The sequence below is a fragment of the Thermothielavioides terrestris genome, chromosome 5 (genome assembly GCF_000226115.1).
Source record: "Thermothielavioides terrestris NRRL 8126 chromosome 5, complete sequence".
In the NCBI taxonomy this organism is placed as follows: Eukaryota; Fungi; Ascomycota; class Sordariomycetes; order Sordariales; family Chaetomiaceae; genus Thermothielavioides; species Thermothielavioides terrestris.
In genome coordinates, this window is record NC_016461.1 from 2,869,176 (window position 1) to 2,887,825 (window position 18,650).

The following is an 18,650-nucleotide window of genomic DNA, read 5'->3' on the forward strand; positions in this document are numbered from 1 at the left end:
GGTAATGGGTCGTGTGAGACTGGGAAAACGCAGTGCTTTACCCCGTCGAGTTTGTCGATCTGGGCAACGAGAAATGCAGAGCTATACAGGAACGAGTCTCGGTTGGATAGCCTGATAACTTGCTGACCCGTGGAGCAATTGCTGGCTGCCCAGAACACTGCGCAAGTGGCCAGATATGGTCATGTCACGTCACGTCGGCGAAGGTATCTCCCATACTTCAGTCGAGATTATGCAAGATCACGGGTGATGCGTAGATCCAGCGGTTGTGCTTTTGTGTGTGTCCCTCCCCCCTTGCCACCGCCTAAAGCCATGACCCCCGACCAGTATTGTCCGATATTTATTCCTCTCTATTTTTTTTCTTCTTTTTTTTTTTTTGTTTTAGTTGTATTTTCACGGCTTTGAAGTGTTCACGAGCTTCTGAGTTGAACAGAATAACCATGGAACTTGAAGGAAGCAAAATATCTGATTGCAGAATCGATCTATTGACACGCTCAGCGCATCCAGCTAGTTCTACCTATTCTACCCAAAAGCCCTCCTTAGTTTCCAATCATGAGAAACCCCTCAATGATCTCCGCCAACCGCCTGACGCACTGCCCGTGCATCATGGAAAAATGGTTACTGTCCGTGATCTTGGCCAGCTCGATGCACGGCTCCGGCAACAACGTCTCCCAACCGCCCGGCCCAAAGTCCGTCCTCGTCGCCGTGAGAAACTTCAGCCCCTCCGGATCGTCCGGCCTCCGCTCGAACTTGGGCTCCAGATGTTTGTCAATCGCATCGCATGCCCAGATGATCTGCGTCCTGGGGGCAGCGGCCTCAGGCGTGAACGGCTTCGCGTGATAGTCATGCAAGCTATTCACGCACGCCTCGAAGTGCGGCACCAGCCACGCCGGGGGCGTCCGCTTCTTCTGGCCGTCGACCGTGCCGAGCAGGCCGATGTCGCGGCAGTACTCGTAGTACCGGCGCGGCAGGTGGTCGAGGCCGCGCGGCACCGGGCAGTCGATGAGCACGAGCTCCGTGACCTCCTCGCCGGCCGCGACCAGCTGCTGCGCCACGTGGTACGCGAAGATGCCGCCGACCGACCATCCGCCGAGCGCGTAGGGGCCGCGCGGCTGCCGCCGGCGGATCTCGCGGATGTAGGCGTCCGCGACGGGCTCGATGCCGCACGTGTACGCCTCGGGCGTCTTCATGAAGGGGCAGTTGACGCCGACCACGGCCACGGAGGGGTGGATGCGCGGGAGGCCGGCGTAGGACGAGCACGAGCCGGAGCCGTCGGGCAGCAGGAAGAGCGTTTTGGTCGTTGTCGGGAGCGCCGGGTTGCCCTGGAGGAGCAGCGAGGTGGCGGCGATATCGGACGAAGGGTCTGAGCCAATGTCGGAACTGGCTGAGGACGAAACCGGCTCGGCTGACGGCGAGCTAGTGTGCCCGGACTGATCTTCCTCGCTCGAAGAGTCTGAGGAGGTGATCTGGCTGTCGGCGAACATGGACTTCAAGACAGCATCGCCGCCCCCGAGAGCCTTGGACTCGGGCGCGCCCTGCTTCCAGAACTGCTCGAGCGCGCCCAGAGTCGGATACTCGAGGAAGATGGACGACTCGTAGTGCAGCCCGAGCTCCTCGCGGAACCGGCTGGCGCACAGAAGCGAGAGAAGCGAGTCGACGCCGAGGTCCGCGAACGTCGCTTCGGGACGCAGCTCCGCCACAGGCACGCCGCTCTCCTCCGCGATGATCTTGAGCGCCGCGGACCAGGGCACAGTCTGCTTCCCCTCCCCGGACGCTTGGGCGTCCTCGCTGGCAACGGCCGCAGCGGCTCCCGGCACGGAGGAAGAAGCAGGCGCCGGCGTGCCTGCGTGCAGAGTTCCTCCCGCCGGACTGCCCGACTTGGTGTCGTCGCGCATATGCACGATGTAATCCATCAGCCGCCGCGGGACGCTTTGCGCCTTGATCCCCTTGAACAGCGCCACCACGTCGTTGTCGCCATCGAAGACGATCATATCCCCGCGGTACATGCCGTCTTCACTGGGGCCTTCCATCTTGACGTGGGACCGGTACGTCGAGTGCACCGAGACGGGCTTGTAGAAGTGCAGGGAGGTCCACCCGTGGTTGACGAACACTTCCCTGCTCAGGTCGGCCTGGTCGTTCGCGTTCATGATGAACAGGGCCGGCTGGCCGAAGTTGTCGATCAGGTACGGGTTGACGTAGTAGTCGCCCGCGGCCGGTGGGTTGTCAAACTTCACGGTTGCCACCGCCTCGCGGTTGGCGCTGTCGAGCAGGACAGCGGACACGCCCATGTACGCCGGGTCGTACGACGCCAGCGAGGACACCAAGTGGTACCCTGTCTTTCCCGTCAGCTTCTGGACCCGGTCGTCGGCATGCAGTCTGGCCGCCACAGCGTCCATCCGCGCCAGGATGGGTCCTGCGCGCTGTCGCGCCTCCGCATGCGCCTGCGCCTTGTCCGGGAAGGTCAGGGTAGCCAGCGCGTGGCGGACCAACTTGGCGCCTTCGGGCGTCACGCTCCAGAACTCGACCGCCGCCTCGAGCGTCCCGCAGTTGAGCGAGATGTGGCACTGGAGCAGCTGGGGCCCCTTGCCCTTGCTCTTCGTCGCAAACGGCCTCTGCACGTCCATGTGCTGGAGGTCCACCATGGCGCCGGCCAGCTGGGGCTGCTGCTTGCGCAGGTACTCGCCGAGCACGAGAGCCATCTCGGCGTACACGGAGGGGGTGACGAGCGGCACGTTGTTGACCCGGTGGCCGCGGACCAGGGGGTCAACGTCGTCTCGCAGGACGTCGGCCTCTCCGATGAGAAGCACCCTGTTGCCGTCCTTCTTCTCCTCGACCAGCCGATGGACACAGGTGGTCGACAGTCCCTTTTCCGGCGCAGCTTGCAGGAACCGGGCGTCGCCTTTGTAGAGCGACCAGTCGTTGACATACTGCATCCAATAATTCTTGAGCGTCCAGTTGTAGGACGGGAGGCGGAGGACGGAGAGCGAGGCGCTGAAGTCCCGGTGGTATTCGGCCCAGCGGACGTCGACGCCGGACTCGTACAGCGTCGTCAGGCCCGCGGTCAGCGTCTTCCAGGTGTCCTTGCCACGCTGGAGAGTCGGGAGAGTGACCGTCGCCGACCCCAAATTGCCACGGAGCAATCCGGAAACCACGGGATGAGCCCCAATCTCGATCCAGATGGTGCTCTCCTGCAGCCCGCTCTTCTTCGCACTCTCGAGTCCCCCGACAAAGTTCACCGTCTCGCGGCAGTGCCGAGCGAGATACTCCGTCCCAAACGGCTCGCTCGAGGAGAGCGTCTGCCCGAGCAGCGGCGAGATGATGGGAATCTTGGGCTCCTGGAACTTGACGGCGCGCGCGGCCAGACGGAACTCCTCGAGGATCGGCTGCATCTGCGACGAGTGGAAGGCAAACGGGACCTGCAGCTTCGTCTTCCGCAACGCGGTGGTGGTGGCAACCCGCTGCAGGGCCAGCTCGATCTGGCCGGCCGTTCCGCTCAAGACGGTCTCCGTCGGCGCGTTGATGCAGGCGATCTCGTACTCCAGGCCCTTGCAGATGTCGTGGATCTTGTCGACCGACGTGCTGACGGCGAGCATGGCATGCGTGTTGGCAGGGACGTTCTCCTGGAGTAGCTGTGCCCGCTTGCCCACCAGGAAGATGGTGTCGGCTTCGGAAAGGACGCCGGCCACGTTCAGGGCCGCGTATTCTCCGAGGCTGTGTCCGACAACGGCGCAGGGCTCGACGCCCCAGGACCGCCACAGCCGGGCCATGGCCATCTGGATGCACGTCGTTCCGACCTGCACGAGCAGGGGCGGCAGCTCGGCAATGTCCCCGTCACTTTGCGGGTTGATCAACGGCGTAATCGAGGGAAAGCCGAGCGCCTGGGAGATGGCGTCGTACCGGTCGATGTCCTGGCGGAAAGTGCTGAACCGGAGCAGCTCGCGCCCCATGCCTACGTACTGAGACCCCTGACCGGTGAAAGCAAAAGCGACGCGCTGCACGGCTCGCGACTTCTGCTGCGTGCGAGGCAAGTCCAGCTTGTTTTGCAACGCGGCGCGGATGTCAGCCAGCTCGGAGCCGCTCGCCATGACGCGGTAGGGGTGATGCATGCGACGAGCGGTCGTCGTGTACGACAGGCTCGGCAGCGCCGGTTTCGCCTCGTCGAGATATTTCAGCAGGGACTTAATGTTGGCGAGCAGCGCCGTGCTCGACTTTGCGCTGACTGCCACGACGTGGGCCGAGCGTGGATCGCGCTCGCAAGGCTTGGGGATCACGGGCGCGTCTTCGATCAGCACCGAGGAGTTCCCCCCTGCTGCCGAGAAGTTGTTGACCATGATTCGACGTACGCCTCCTTCCGGGCGTGGCCAGGGGGTTGGCTTCATGGCGATGTGAACATTCCTCTGCTGCAGGTCGGTGGGGAATCCGCTGTTGATCTGTTTTCCGAGGAAAGCATCGCAAGGTCAGCAGCGTATCCTCTCGTGGAAAGCGCTTGAATCCTGCGCACCTTGTTCTTGATCCCGCAGTGCGGCGGGATAGTGTCTTTCTCCATCATCATGAGAGCTTTGATCAGAGCAATGACGCCCGAGACGGACTCGCCGTGTCCAACATTGGCCTTGGCCGAGCCCAAGAAGAGCCGCTCCTCGTCGGTCCGCGGCCTGGCTTCCGGAGGGGCGAAGACCGAAAGTACGGATTTCATCTCTCGGGCATCACCTAACGCAAGGGATGGTCAGAACATGGCCGATTCTCTTCGCCTAATTCGCTCAGGGGCAAGAGTGCCTCACCAGCTTGGGTTCCTGTTCCGTGCATCTCAACGTAACCCACGCTGTACGGATCCACGGCAGCCGAAGTGAGCACCTTCTCGAAGATGGCTTTTTGCGCTCCAACGTGCGGGCGAGTGATACTCTCGGCCTCGGCAGAGTGGTTGGTGTACGCTCCGAGGATCACGGCGCAGATGGGGTCGTTGTCGGCTTTCGCATCCTCGAGCCGTTTGATGATCAGCGTGCAGACACCCTCGCCTCGGCAGTAGCCATCCGCGTCATTGTCGAACGTCTTGCAATTGCCCGTCCGGGAGAGGAAGTGGCCCCGATCCAGACCAGCCGTGATGTCTGTTCCGTCAGCCCCGTCAGCCCGCTGGACCGCCATTTCAACTCTGTAACATCTTCTTACCCGGGTTGGTCAGCACGTTCGTGCCGCCGCAAAACGCCGTGTCTATGTCGCCCCTGAGCAACGAGTTACAGGCGAGATGCAGAGCTGCCAGGCTGGATGAACAGGCCGTGTCGATGCTGTAGCTGGGTCCGCTGAACTTGTAAAAGAAATTCTGCCTTCCCGGAATGAAAGCACGGCAGGAACCGGGGATGTAACTAAATCGAGCGTTTGGTCAGATGTTAGCCCTCTGATGGATCGAGGTGGTAAACAGAGCAGACGATGCAGGGTGAGAACTGACTAAGTATCCACGTCTTGAGAGCTGTTCGTCTCTCCCCAGTCATTGCTGGTCGTGCCGTAGAAGACACCGATCCGGTCCGGCCGAGTGGAAGGCGACGAGTTCGGCACGAAGCCGGCGAACTCCATGGCCTCATATGCCGTCATGAGCGCCAGGCGCTGGGCGGGGTCGATCTGTGGCGCTTCGCGGGGGCTGATCATGAAGAAGTTGGCATCGAACAGGCCCGGGTCCTTCAGCCAGCAACCGTACGGCGTGCCCATCGTGTTCTTCCTCTTCAGCGTTGGATCCACGTGCGCCGCCGACCACCTGGTTTCGGGCGTGATGCTGGCGACGTCACGGCCCTCGTAGAGCAACTGCCAGAACTCGTCGTTGTTGCTGGCGTCGGGGTAGCGACCGGAATAGCCAATGATGGCCAGCTTCGCGGAGCCAAGATGGCCCGATGTCGAGCTCCCGTCACCGCTGTCGTCGACGGCAGCCGCAAAGTTCATGCTTGGGTCCACGGCCACGGCTGACTGGCTGTGCTTCTGCAGCGCGCCAGCGAAGCTCTGCCCCATCAACGTGGCAATAGGCAGCACAATGCCGCCCCGTCCGGAGTCGCGGAGGGCTTGTCCCAGCGAACTAACGACTCGGTCGAGACGAATCGGCTCCCTCAGGATGCCTTTCAGCGCGTGCTCCAGTACCTCGCCGAATGTGGCCGCCTCGGTCTCCTTCCCGTCAGCAGTCGATATCACACGGAACTGACGGCGGTACGAGTGGAATTCGGAGCGCAGCGTCGGCGCGACAATGGCCTCCACATCTTTCTGTCCATAAAGATGAGGGGCATGGTATGGTGCATAGATTGGGATGCTGCAGGATCGCTTGCTGGGCAGATAGCCAGAGTTCAGGAGATCATGCAAGCTGGTCGGAGGCCCGCTCAGGGTGAAACTCGTGTTCGCATACGAGCTGATGTACGCAGCGGACGTTGCCGGGAGACCCTGTCGTACACATACACGATCAACACCGCATTCTGAACGCAGCGTTTCCGAGGGTCTTACCTTCTCCTCATTGTAGCGGCCTATCACCGGACCTGGATCCTCACCCCCCGAGTTCGGAATCAACACGGACCAGGACGCGGGAGGACCAGTCTGCGGCTGCGGCTCGATCCGGTTACGCACCTCGCCGACACAGAGGCCTGCGCGGAAAGCGACGAGAACCGTGTGGGCAGCTAGCGGAATGAGGTCCGTGATGCTCTGACAGCAGCTGACTGGGGCCGCACTCAGGAGCCCAGTGCAAAGCCCAACCAGCCACGTGTCCTGCGGGGCGGGATACGTCCTCCCTGGAGCGGTATGGTACCTAGTGGTGTTTTGTCAGGTTCTCTCGTTCTCTCCTTCCCGGGCTAATCATTGCATGTGACGTTCGTTGTCAATGTCAGACATACTTGATGAAGCAGGCTAGTTGATATGTGCAGGCCAACGCCTTTTCCAGGGCCGGATGACGGCTGGACACCTGCTGGACGCCGGCGAGAAGCTCTTGGAAAGTGGTGAAGCCGACGAATTTGGCCTGCTCGCTGGTGGTGAGCAGTCCGATCTCCTGCCGCAGTCCGAAGGCAACCCTCTCGAAGAAGGACGTTAGAAGCGGGTTATCCCTGACGGGCACCAGAGACCGCAGGCCGGAGACATAGTCGCACGTCAGATCTCCGAAGAGAACGATCTGATCTTGGACTGTCATGATGTTGCGTGGATCGTATGGTGCTCTACTCTGGCGGACGCTGGCGGCTTGCGTGCTCTCCTGCTGGGCTCTGCTGAGTGCTGCTGTGTCCTCACGAGAAGAGCATGCCTCTTATGTTCCCCATTTCCATTTACGTTTCTTATCGCACGCGCTCCAGCTGCAAGCACGCCAGACGTCCGGCTCAACATCAAGATACGCAGTCAAAGAGGTGTGCCGTCGACATGCTTCCGAGCTTACGGCTGACGGAAGAACGCGGATCCCTTGGGGAAGACTCGCGAGCGTTATCAGCATGGTGGTTGCTGCTCGCGTGCCTTGCTACCCGCGGACCCGGGCACCTCGGCCTTACCAGCCCTGGAAACCTCGGGTCGCATCGCATGGCAACGTAACTCTCCCGAACTCGTGGCTCAGGGGTCCTGCAACGGTCCCTTACTTCCAAACTACGCACAGCCACTCCATTGGCGCCAACGGGATTGGCCAAATCTGTTGCACTCGGTTGGCGATAAACGTGGCCTGTAGGGTGAACCCGTCTTGCATGGCATCCCGTTGGACCACTGAGCTAAAAACTTTGGTTGCCCCATTTGTTGTTATTGGGACTTAGCTCAGGGCCGTTATATTCTGACATATCCTACCTATGTCCGACGTAGATCTCGGCCCAACAGGCCGAAGGTGCGTAAGTCAAGGTGGAAAAGCTACAAGGCGTGGGAAGGACGAGTTTCTAAGGCAATCAACACCATCTACAGCTGGTAACCTCGCTTATTTCATTTTCATTTTTTGTCCTTTTTTTCTCTGGTTCCCTTACTTTTCCTTCCCTTTTGTTCTCCTTCGTTTTCTTGCCTTGTCCTCCCCGTACATCCCTCCTTGAAGATATTCTTTGTACAGAGCTTCAGAACAGCACAAGAAAGAAACGTCGCAACAGCTTCTATCCGAATCTGTATGTTGTGCTTTGTTTTGTGGGGGCAAATGAATATGCTCTCCGTAACTCCACCACTGCAAGCTTGTGCTATTCCGTAACTCAAGTGTCAGTGTATGACAGCCGCTTCCTGGGGCTAGAACGTCCAATATCCGTTCTGCCACTACTCTGCTTCCTCCCGGCAGTGATGGAACACAACCACGCACACCTGGGGTCAGTACAGAGTTGGCCTGACGGCAAAGCAAAGAGGCAGTGACCCTTGGCGCGTTGTGTGATACGTGGGCAGGGCAGAGCTCGAAAAAGAATTCAATTTCTCTCATTTGCGCAGTCTTTAACAGTTTAACTTGATGCTGCTGCACAACCTGAGAAGAACCATGAGCTGCTGCCAAGAGAATCTCACGCCATCAAGCATTGACTCTCTCCACCTTCCCAGACTTCAGGTCGTACACAAAGCCCTGAGTGCCTTGCTTGAGCCCGTCCCGAATGAGCGGATGTTCTCGGACCCATTTGAGGTCCCTGGTAATACTTTCAACGATGCTGCATGGCCCGCGCGTCAGTCAGGTAATCAAATGTAAAGCAAGACAGTGTGCTCTTACTCTGTATTTGCGCCGAAGTCCATCGTGTCAATGTCAGCCCAATGCTCCTCGGCGACCCGTTCTTTCAATGAGCGCCGAATCTGCTCGTCTGTGAAACGGAGAGTGCCACAGTCGGTATGCTGGACAATGGCAATCTCGTCGAGCCGGTACAGCGAGTCCAGGGTCAGGATATCCCGTAGGGCATATCGAATGTTGCCGCCAGAGTTGCGGTGGACAACGACCTCTGTTGCACCGTGAGCTCACTTCTTTGCCTTCTTACACGCTGTTCTGTTCTGACATACCTCCGGCTTTGATGTTGAAGAACTGCTCAGGGACGCAGCGCGGATCACAGCAAGTTACTTTGTGACCAACATCAGTCTGGAGACGTTTTATTCATCAAGAAGGCCGTCTCTCTAGCCCTACGTACCGACAATAGTCCGGGGAGGGGCTCCCTGACGTTCCTTCCGTTCAGCTATCGAAAGGAAGGGGGTATGGTTGACTGTCCTGCAATGCAGATTAGATGTGGTCTGCTTGGCTGTCAAATGGCGAACTTGCTTGTTTCTTTCCAGGAGGTCGGCAATGGTCGGCATGGTTTCTGACACGTGAGGGTGACTCTGCAGGGAGATCGTGTTGTCTGCTTTGGTTTCGCTGATTGAATTTTTCGGATTGGATTACAGCGCAGTAAGGCTGCTAACAGCAGTGGGCGCACCTCTGGTTATTTTCTCAATGCCTGGTCATTGGGGATTTCGTTTGTCATTTCGTTCTTTGTTTCTGCGATGCACTGGGCCGAGGCCACGGGGCTCCAGAATCGGCGCTCAGGGGTTCTGCTGGAACCACACAGGCCCTCGGGTCTGCTGTCGGGACCCGAGGTTGGCACAGCCGGAGGGTCAGAATACAAAGCGCAGTCAAAGCGCATTTCGAGCTTTCTGCAGCGGTATCCGAGTCCATTTTCGGATAGACGTTTTTCGCTCTTCTGTCGTCATGACCTCTACTCACTTCCGCAGCGCAAACGCTGCCCCTGAACCCGAAGGCCTGCATGTTTCTTCTCTTGGTAATTATCACCTCAGGGAGCCATGAACTCCCTGTCGGTAGGGGTAAATACAGACGCCAGGAGTAGAAACAGCAGGAATCGTGTGAAAAACATGTCTGAATTGTGAGGCTTGTTGTCTTGCAGAGCAGATCGCTCCCTGGCGCCCGCTGACTGAGATGCCCTTTCGGATTCACTGGCACGCGCCACACGCCGGCTTCGATTGTCAGCGGCTGGGTGCGAGTCATACTGGATTTTAGTGCAGCACTGTCAAAGTCTGTATGTTTTTTCTAATTAAAAAGCAATAGTCGCAAGATCAACAGGAGTGACATGACGACAAGCCTCACCATGAGAACCATGCTCCACTTCCGCCGCCCCTACACTACGACGCCGCCAACTGGTTGACCACCCCCTGGAGCTCTTCGTCGCTCATCGGCTTGATGCCCAAAAGCTCATTGTCAGTCTGCGAAAAATGTCCTCCGAATCCCTCACCCCACGAGGCAGCGACGATGAAGCCCAACATGGTCTGAAGGTTGTGCTTCCCTTGCTTGATGTCTGCCCAGGACGACTCGAGCATTGCCTCAATTGAGAGCTTCTTGACAGTCCAGCCATCGGGTCCCACCGCCTTCTGCGCCATCTCCAACAACTTGCTCTGCGTCGTGACCACGCTGTGCACCTTCACAACGCGGTTCTCCGTCTCGGCGGGGCGCATCAGCACCTCACGCACGGCGCGGCCAATCGTCGGCAGGGTTGTCGTGCTAAATGGCCGGTCGCCGCCGTCGTACAGGCTCACCGCCTTCTGCTTGATGTTCATGAAGCCGCGCAGGAGGCCCCAGTCCAGGAACGGGCCGGTGCAGATGACGGTGTAAGTCAGGCCGGTGCCGGTGGCCGCCTTGGTGCGCAGGACCTTCTGGGTGGCGAGCTTGTCGTGGAAGACAGGCAGCGTCGCACACTTGGGGTTGGTCGTGTCAGAACCGAACTCGGAGGGGATGAAGCGCCGCACTCCGGCTGCCACGGCCGCGTCGACGAGGGCGAGCTGGCGGCCTAGCGCAAGCGTGCCCAGGGCAGACACGACGGCATCCTGCCCGCGCAGCGCGGACACGAGCGAATCCATCGAGTCGTAATCGACCTGGCGGACACGCACGGACGGAGAAAGGTTGGGAATGCTGGCGTGGCGGCTCAGCACGGTCACCTCAAAGAAATTCTTGAGCTGTTCGAGAATGGCAGGGCCGAGGTTGCCGCCGGCCTGAGCGTAAACCCGTCAGTCTTTGTCAACAGGGCCACGCGAGGCAGGCGAACGACCCGTCTGGGCCCTCGGTGGGAGCTTACCCCAGCCAAGGCGACTTTCTTGATGAGGCTCATCTGGGAGAGAAGTTCCGGGCTTGACTGCAGGCAAGTTTTGACAAACAGGTCATCACCGTGGCGGGAAGTGGATGACGAGCATATGGAAGCTCAGGGAGCGGGAAGACACATCAATGCTTATAATCAAACCCCAAACTCAGACTCGATGCACGAGCCGGAGGCCAGGAAGTCCGCCAGCGGGTGTTTACCCTGGAAGCCAACAGCCGAGACGCCGCGGTACGTACCAATGCCACGCCCTTGGTACCTGGAAGGTACAAGATATTATCTGAGGGCCTCCTCCTGGGTTCCTTTGTGGAAACCTCCTGTGTGGGGGTCATCCACCCACCTTTTCCTGATGCCCGTGGTGTTCCTCCACTTCTCCCACTTCGTCTTTTTCCACACGCTGCATACCACGCAATCTACCCACCACCATCTGCATCCTGCATCGCGTTATCGATGCAAGACTGCGGCCGGGACGTTACATCCACCCGAATTACCGAGCCGGTGGCGTAGCATTGCTTAGATTGCTTAGCCCGGTTTACGCCCGTCTCAGGTCTTTATCTCCGGCTTACGCGCCACTTTTCTCACGAACGCCCGAACTCCCGAACGCCCGCCTTACAAAGAGCTTCCCCACTTCTGAACCGCCGAGCCTGCCAAGGGCCGAACGGCCGAATCCCCCAGTCCGCCGCCAGCGCTGATGAATGCCCCTTGGCCCACCCTGCGTATTCCGCTGTATGCTGTGTTTGCAGCATTAGTTTTTTTTTTCTTGACCGATGGAGCCTCCACGGGAGCAGACGGATGAAGCAGAAGGACCGCCGCCACCTGCGCTGGCGAGGCGCTACGACGTGGCGCGGTCATGTCTCCGGTGCCACGAGCGGAAGGTCCGGTGCGATAAGGCGGTCCCGTGCTCAACCTGCCTCCGCGCCAAGACACCCTGCCGGTATCCCGGCCCGGAGCGGGTCAAGCGCCGCTCTGCGAGACTGCCCGGGCCGAGGGCCGCACCCGGTCCGGGGTCACAGGAGCGAGCCACAGCTCCGGCCAAACTCGAGAGCACATCCGCCGCATCCACCTCCGCCTTGACGGTTGAACCGGTCCCCAGCACGCGGGCTACGGCGGCGGCCGACCGAGGAGCAGCGTCAGAGCCACCGGAGGGCATTCTCGTAAAAGACGGCGGGTCGACACGGTACATCAACGAGGTGCTGTTCTCGCGCGTCTTGGACCAGGTCCGTCGAACCAAAACCTCCCGCGCCTCCAACGACACACTTTGCTCGCTCCTGCCCACGATGACTTACTGTCTCAGCAGGAACGCGAGCTCCAGTCAGCCATCGGCAGCCCAGCGAGCGCACGGGGCCCAGAGGAATGGACCCCGACCCTGGGTTTCGACGGCCTCTTATCGAACCCACGTCTGTCGGTGGATGTGTCCTGCCTCTACCCGACACGCAGACAGGCCGCACAGCTATGGCAGATCTACCAGAACAACGTAGACCCCCTCCTGAAGCTACTCCATCTTCCGACAATGCAGCCCGTCATCTTCGCGGCCATCAATGATCCGGAGCACGTGCGTCCGGATCTGGGTGCTCTACTCTTTTCCGTCTACTTTGCAGCCGTGACGAGCATTTGCGCGGCCGAAGTGCAACTGCTGCTCGGTATAGACCAGCAGTCGGCGCTCGCCAGATTCCAGCGCGGTCTGGAAGTGCATCTGCATAACGGCTCCTTCCTGGATGCGCCCACCATCATGTCGATGCAAGCGATGTCGATCTACCTTGTAGGCAGAGGCTCTCCCCTCCCTCCCTCCCCTCTCAGCGTGCTTTACTCCCCGCCGGAACCTAACAATTGATCGCAGATGTGCCGTCGGTACTCCAGCGGCGGTCCGTCGGGATGGACGCTGAACGGCCTGCTCATCCGCGCGGCCCAGTGGATCGGCCTGCACCGCGACGGGGAGCACTTCCACCTGCCGCCCTTCGACTGCGAGATCCGCCGGCGGGTGTGGTGGCAGATCCTGGGCTACGACGCGCGCGTCGCCGAGGACCACGGCCTGTCGACGAGCGGGTTCAGCGGGCTGTGCGACACGAAGCTGCCGCTGAACGTGGACGACCGCGACCTGCGGCCCGGGATGGACGCGCTGCCGGCCTCGAAGCCGCAGTGGACCGAGATGACCATGTTCCTGGTGGCCGCCGAGATGAACCAGGCGATGCGGCAGGTGTCGCAGCTCTCGGTGGCCGTCCTCAACGGCAACGACAAGATGGCCAGCCTGAAGCAGCTCCTGGCGGCCGTCAAGGCGCGCATGGAGGTGCGCTACCTGCAGCACTGCGACGCCAACATCCCGATCCAGAAGGCGGCCCTGCTCCTGGGCCGGGTCCTGATCAACAAGCTCGACGTCTTGGTGCGCCAGCAGTACCTGCGCGGGCTCGGCGCCGAGGAGGCCGCGGCCGCGGCCACGGAGGACACGCTGGCGCTGGCCTGCGACACCATCGAGATCGGCATCGAGCTCAAGACGGACGAGCTGCTGAGCAACTACCGCTGGCTCTTCTCCACCTTCACCCAGTACCACCTCCTGACCTACGCGCTCTGGCATCTGCGGGTCCGGCCCGAGGTGCCGTGCGCCGACCGCGCCTGGGAGGTGGTCGACCGGTCGTTCAGCATGACCGAGGTGCCCGGCCAGTGGCCCAGCCTGGGCTCGAAATGGAATGTGCTACGCAAGCTCCGGGACAAGGCGCAGGCTGCCCGCGCCGCTCTTCTGAGGGCCAGAGACGCGCCGGTGGGAGTCACCGTGTCTGAGAATGTGGACGTGGCGGAGGGCAATGCTGGACAGGTCGGGGGAGAGACGGCGTTTGCGGACGCGGATGGCATGGCTTGGGATATTGACTCGATTTGTTTCCCGAGTTTCCTCGGATACCTGCCGGCGTTTGAGTGACAGGCTCAGTGAGGAAAAGAAAAAGGAATAAACAAAGTTGGGAAAACAGTAAAGGCTTAGTAGCGTGAATTCACGGTTAAAAGAAACGGTGGCGGGAGGGGAGGAGAGATCTAGTTGCATATCATCGACATTGCGGCGAGTGAATAAGTGTATCAATCAGATCTAGATGCCTTCTGCCTTTTCAGCTTGACCTTGTCCCTTATTATCTACATCCCACAAATGCAAACAAAAAGTGTGATTCCGCAATTGGGGCAACTGCGCATACATGCACGCCCCCTGCCTTGGTAGCTTGGAGACCCAGCCCCTGCATTGGCGCAACCCGATTTCGTCTGGCGCAGTCGTTCCATCAGACTCAGAACTTGGCCAGGAGTTTCGGTCCGGTCTGGTAGAGTCGGGCCCCAAACACCAGGGTGGTTCCGGCGATCAGAAGGACGCCGGCGAAGACTTTCATGCCCACATATGACCCGTTGTCGTGATCCAGAATGGCGCCGGCAATAGGATTCGTGGTCAGACCACTGACAGACGAGCTGAGGAAGATCAGCCCGATGCGGTATCCGATCTGGGGGAACGGCGAGATGGCGGCGACGAGCGCGGCGGACAAGGCGACGTAGGCGCCGGAGGAGAAGCCAAACAGGATGGCGAAGACGACAATGGCTGCGTTGCTGGTGGCCGGAATCCAGAGGGCGAGAATCAAGATGCCGGCGAGGTAGCAGACAAGAGTGAAAATATTGTAGGTGCCGAAGCGGTCCGCCAAGAAGCCGGCGCTGCCACGGCCGAAGATGCTGTGGGAGTAATACGTTGTCAGCAAAGGAAGAGGTCTCTTGCAAGCGGTGTCTGGAACCATCGCCACAGGCGCCAAAGTACACGTACCTCCCAGCGTTTAGCATTGCAATCAGATACTGAGCGAGGTCCGGCTTCATCCCCTCGGTGATGGCCTCGACGACCAAGTAGTCAATGGGGATGAAGACGCCAAACGTCAGCAGCACGAACCCGACGGTGAGCAAAATCATCTTCACGTCTCGGAACGGCTGCGCCAGGGCGTCCCGCGAGAGCGGACGAGGCGAGGGCGGGACGCGGGACCGGATCGTCAGGCAGCTGATGGCCAAGAGGAAGAGGATCATGAAGGCGGCAATCCGCATCGCCCATCCGAAGCCGACCTCGTCAATCAGCCTGTTCATCATGATGGGAAAGATAATGCCGCCAATCGAAGACCCGATCGACATGAGTCCGTAGGCAGCACCGCGTTTCTTGTCGAACCAGCTCGGAAGGGAACTGACGGCTAACGGTTCCAGTCAGACACGCCTGTCTCGACCCTCCGCCGCCAGGATCCTCGGTACTTACCCGGCTGGAAGATGACGGACACGCCAATGGCACTGCACACGCCCTGTGAGAGCAGGATCTGATAATACTTGGTGGAGATGGACGTCATCATCAGTCCGAAGACGTGGAGGAACGATCCGACAATGACCAGGTATCTTGGCCCGTACTGGTCCTGAAGTCGACCGACAACTGGGGACTACGCAATAACCGCCCTCGTGGTAAGTGACTGGTCCAAGGAATGAAAATTGTGGCTGAGATCTGAGATGCTTACCATGGCGTACATGAAGAAAATCTGCAGCGAGGGGATCCAAGCGATCGCGCTCGGCGAGTACTCGCGGAGCAGGTCTCGCTGATAGAACGCTTGAAAGGTGCCAATGCCTGGGATTCAGGGCAGTGTGGGAGCGGCCTCGTCAGTATCCAGAACAAAACTTTGAATCCGAAGCGGCAACAACGTACTGTTGATCCAGCCAAACGACGAGAACATGACACAGAAACCACCGAGGACCATCAGCCACGCAGCCAATCCGCCATCCGGGGCTTTTCCATGCGACGCCGGATTGCCTCCCTTGCCGTCAAACTCCTTCTGGCTCTCTGGCGCCGGCTGAGCATCGGGGTCAGCGATATCCGTGGTGGAATGATCAGACGCCATTTTTTTTTTTTTTTCTTTTTCTTTATCGTGCAGCAGGGCAACTCTACCAAACCGTGAGGATCGATAATTGCCAAGAGGCCCAGTTCGACGAAGATTTGAAGTCGAATATATGACGGGACACGCGCCAGGTCTGGCCGCCGGAGCGCACCTCTCGGCGTCCGCCTTCGCGAACGTCCGCGCCGAATGGCCGCCGCCGGCGGCTCGGCGAGAAGGGTGCGCCACAGTTCGGCGGCGGCATGTTTGATCGCCCGGCCGGAGGGTAAGATTATCAGAAGAGTGTAAATTACATGCGCAACGGCACCGCCCCCGCTACTGGCGAGAAACGGCGGCACAATACGAGCTGCAACGTGGAAGCTTGTTCTGCCAGGTTTTGCTGCGTTGCATATGTTCCTTACAGGCCGGGACGGCTCGCGTCTATTCGGCACTCCGTACCTTGATGGCGGCTATGTGGATACAGTATCAAATGTAGGATCTTGGCCCCCCTGGCTGTATAGAGCCACTTTCAGCTGGCAAGAACTTCCTGGCAGCTCCTCGCTGACCGTTTCGGGCCGGTGGGGGAGATGCTATGGCAAGCGAGAAGGATGTGGGATACTACGCAGGACGCTCGCGATACACGGCTTCACAGCCCCGAGCCAGGATCGCTCTCCACATCCAGTTTCTGTATGGTTCTGTATGGCGTGAAGCTTTCCAATTGGCCAACCAACCAAGCATTCAAGCAGCTGTGCCCCACGGATGCTGACGCTCGCTGCTGATATTCCTTGGAGGTGGTCCCACGGACGGCCAGATAGTAGTTGTAGGTGGTGGCCCAGAGGTCCGGCACTGCGACACAAATATCGGCCAAGCCCCCAAGTCTCGGCTCGGCGCGTGTGACTGTAGCAGTGTGTTGGTGACCGAGAGGTTGTTTTGCGCTTTAATTGTTCTGCCCCGTCCATAACAGCGTGATGACCACGATGGAGGCCGGTAGGGAGCGAATGGCCGCCGCTGCCGCCGCCGGTTCCGCGGCCAACGCTGCCAACCGCGGTGGGTCCTCCCGCGCGAAGCAGATGCCCGACTCCACGCCGAAGCTCCGGATGACCTGCGACCGGTGCGCCATGTTCAAGGTCCGGTGCGACAAGAGAAGGCCGAGCTGTGAACGGTGCGAGGCCGCACAGGCCCAGTGCGTCTACGGCCCATATCGCTGGAAGGGCAAGCCCAGTGCAGCCCGTTCGCCGTCCGTGATGAACACAGGACAGGCGGCCACGGCCACGGCAGCACGGACAACAGCAACAACGGCAGCAACGCCCAATACGACGACGACGACGACAACAACCGCAACCGCCGCAAGCACGACCTGCAGCTCACCTTCTGCCAGTTCAGGGAGCCTGAGAGCAACCCCCAGCTGGGACTCGGCAGCAGTGCCGCTCCTGCAGGAGCCATTCGGTCTCGCTGGGCAGAAGGCTCCTCCATGGTCACTCCCCGACTTTTCTGCCGGCAGCGTAGATCCGGATCTCCACGGCTGGGACATCAGTTGGATGGATGTCGATCCTCACGAGCCGGGGCCCGGACGGTCGGATACGGGCGACAGTCTCATGCTTACAGATAATGCCGAGACACTGGGCGAGTTTGCCCAGTTAGAACCGCCCTTCGACCCGGCACTGCGTAGGCCAAGACACGGTAACTCCGAGGCGACGCTACCATTGCCGACTGAAGCACAGGAGCCCCAGGCGGGTTACTGCGAGCCCGTCTCCGAGGCTCCGGCTTTTCGGCGCGGCCCGTGCAGGTGCGCAGGCCTCGCGTCTGCCGTCTTGCATAACATGTACAACGCCGAGTCCCGCTGGCACTGCGACGGCAGCGGAAGCAGCACCAGCAGCACCAGCAGCACCAGCAACGAACCCTTTCTTCCGCGGAGCGACCAGATCATCAGGCTCAACCGCACGGCGGTCCGGCACCTGGAGCAGCTCCTGTCCTGCGACTCGGAAACGTGCACGCACGACTCGGCGGTGCCGTTGCTGGTCGCCGCCATATGCTCCAAGGTGCTGTCCTGGTACCGCGCGGTCTTCTCGGCCGTATCGCGCCAGCCGTCGCCAGCCTCGAGCCCGGCAGAGTCGGCCGCGACGCCAACTGACAGCACCACCACCACCAACAACAACAACAGCAACAGCAGCAGCAGCAGCAGCAGCAACAGCAACAGCAACAGCAACAGCAACAGCAACAACAACAACACGACCTCGGACCTGATCGACCCGAGCCTGCTGGAGCCGCTGTCGGAGATCCTCACGCCGATCCAGCTGGGCGATCTGCGGCTCGACTGCCTGGCCAAGCAGCGCATGAAGGCCCAGTTCCTGCTGTGCGAGGTGCAGAAGCTGAGCAAGGTGCTGGACCTCCTGCGGCGGCCGCCCGCCAAGGTGGGTCGCACGCCGCGGGCATCTGATCATCCCGGGCCGTCGTCCGCGCGGGAGCCGTTGGTCCCGGCCATGCACCAGTTCCTCTCGGCGAACCTGCACCACCTGACCACGCTGATCAAGGAGTACTGCATTGCCGAGCTACCCCGGCAGTAGAAGTAGGACCTGGAGGTGCAACGAGGGTTGGTCCAATGACATTTGCACCATAGAATTGAAAGAAGAAGAGGGAAAGAAAGAAAGGGAGGAAGAGAGGAAGAAGACAGAGAAAGAAACACATGTACATATCAATACGTTATGCCCCCCATGTGACGTAGCTTCTTCGGGGTCCTGGAGGGAAAACAGGCGCACGCAAGTAGTGTACGGATAGACCAGAAATCTTGCTGGCTGTTTGG

General features: G+C 60.0%; 6 protein-coding genes across 6 annotated transcripts; 2 read left to right on the forward strand and 4 right to left on the reverse strand.

Moving 5' to 3' along the window:
• Positions 1-536: 536 nt before the first annotated feature.
• THITE_44861 (polyketide synthase) lies at positions 537-7,141 on the reverse strand (the record flags this gene model as incomplete). The annotated part of the gene is made up of 7 exons (XM_003656889.1): positions 537-4,427; positions 4,499-4,704; positions 4,776-5,099; positions 5,161-5,354; positions 5,438-6,408; positions 6,469-6,766; positions 6,852-7,141. The coding sequence occupies 7 exons, from the start codon at positions 7,139-7,141 to the stop codon at positions 537-539; spliced, it is 6,174 nt and encodes a 2,057-aa protein (XP_003656937.1).
• Positions 7,142-8,455: 1,314 nt separating this feature from the next.
• On the reverse strand, positions 8,456-8,986 carry THITE_46349 (uncharacterized protein; the record flags this gene model as incomplete). The annotated part of the gene is made up of 3 exons (XM_003656890.1): positions 8,456-8,588; positions 8,648-8,870; positions 8,929-8,986. Coding segments are annotated over 3 exons (414 nt in total), but the record flags the coding sequence as incomplete, so codon positions are not given.
• Positions 8,987-10,035: 1,049 nt separating this feature from the next.
• On the reverse strand, positions 10,036-10,905 carry THITE_45193 (uncharacterized protein; the record flags this gene model as incomplete). The annotated part of the gene is made up of 1 exon (XM_003656891.1): positions 10,036-10,905. A coding segment is annotated over one exon (870 nt), but the record flags the coding sequence as incomplete, so codon positions are not given.
• Positions 10,906-11,767: 862 nt separating this feature from the next.
• Positions 11,768-13,908, forward strand: THITE_2055818 (uncharacterized protein; the record flags this gene model as incomplete). Its single annotated transcript, XM_003656892.1, has 4 exons — positions 11,768-12,076; positions 12,137-12,217; positions 12,298-12,759; positions 12,838-13,908. 4 exons carry the CDS (start codon positions 11,768-11,770, stop codon positions 13,906-13,908), a joined length of 1,923 nt encoding a protein of 640 aa, XP_003656940.1.
• Positions 13,909-14,260: 352 nt separating this feature from the next.
• Positions 14,261-15,877, reverse strand: THITE_2057505 (uncharacterized protein; the record flags this gene model as incomplete). The annotated part of the gene is made up of 5 exons (XM_003656893.1): positions 14,261-14,690; positions 14,779-15,187; positions 15,250-15,424; positions 15,500-15,606; positions 15,685-15,877. 5 exons carry the CDS (start codon positions 15,875-15,877, stop codon positions 14,261-14,263), a joined length of 1,314 nt encoding a protein of 437 aa, XP_003656941.1.
• Positions 15,878-16,827: 950 nt separating this feature from the next.
• On the forward strand, positions 16,828-18,414 carry THITE_114712 (uncharacterized protein; the record flags this gene model as incomplete). The annotated part of the gene is made up of 1 exon (XM_003656894.1): positions 16,828-18,414. One exon carries the CDS (start codon positions 16,828-16,830, stop codon positions 18,412-18,414), a length of 1,587 nt encoding a protein of 528 aa, XP_003656942.1.
• Positions 18,415-18,650: the final 236 nt, after the last annotated feature.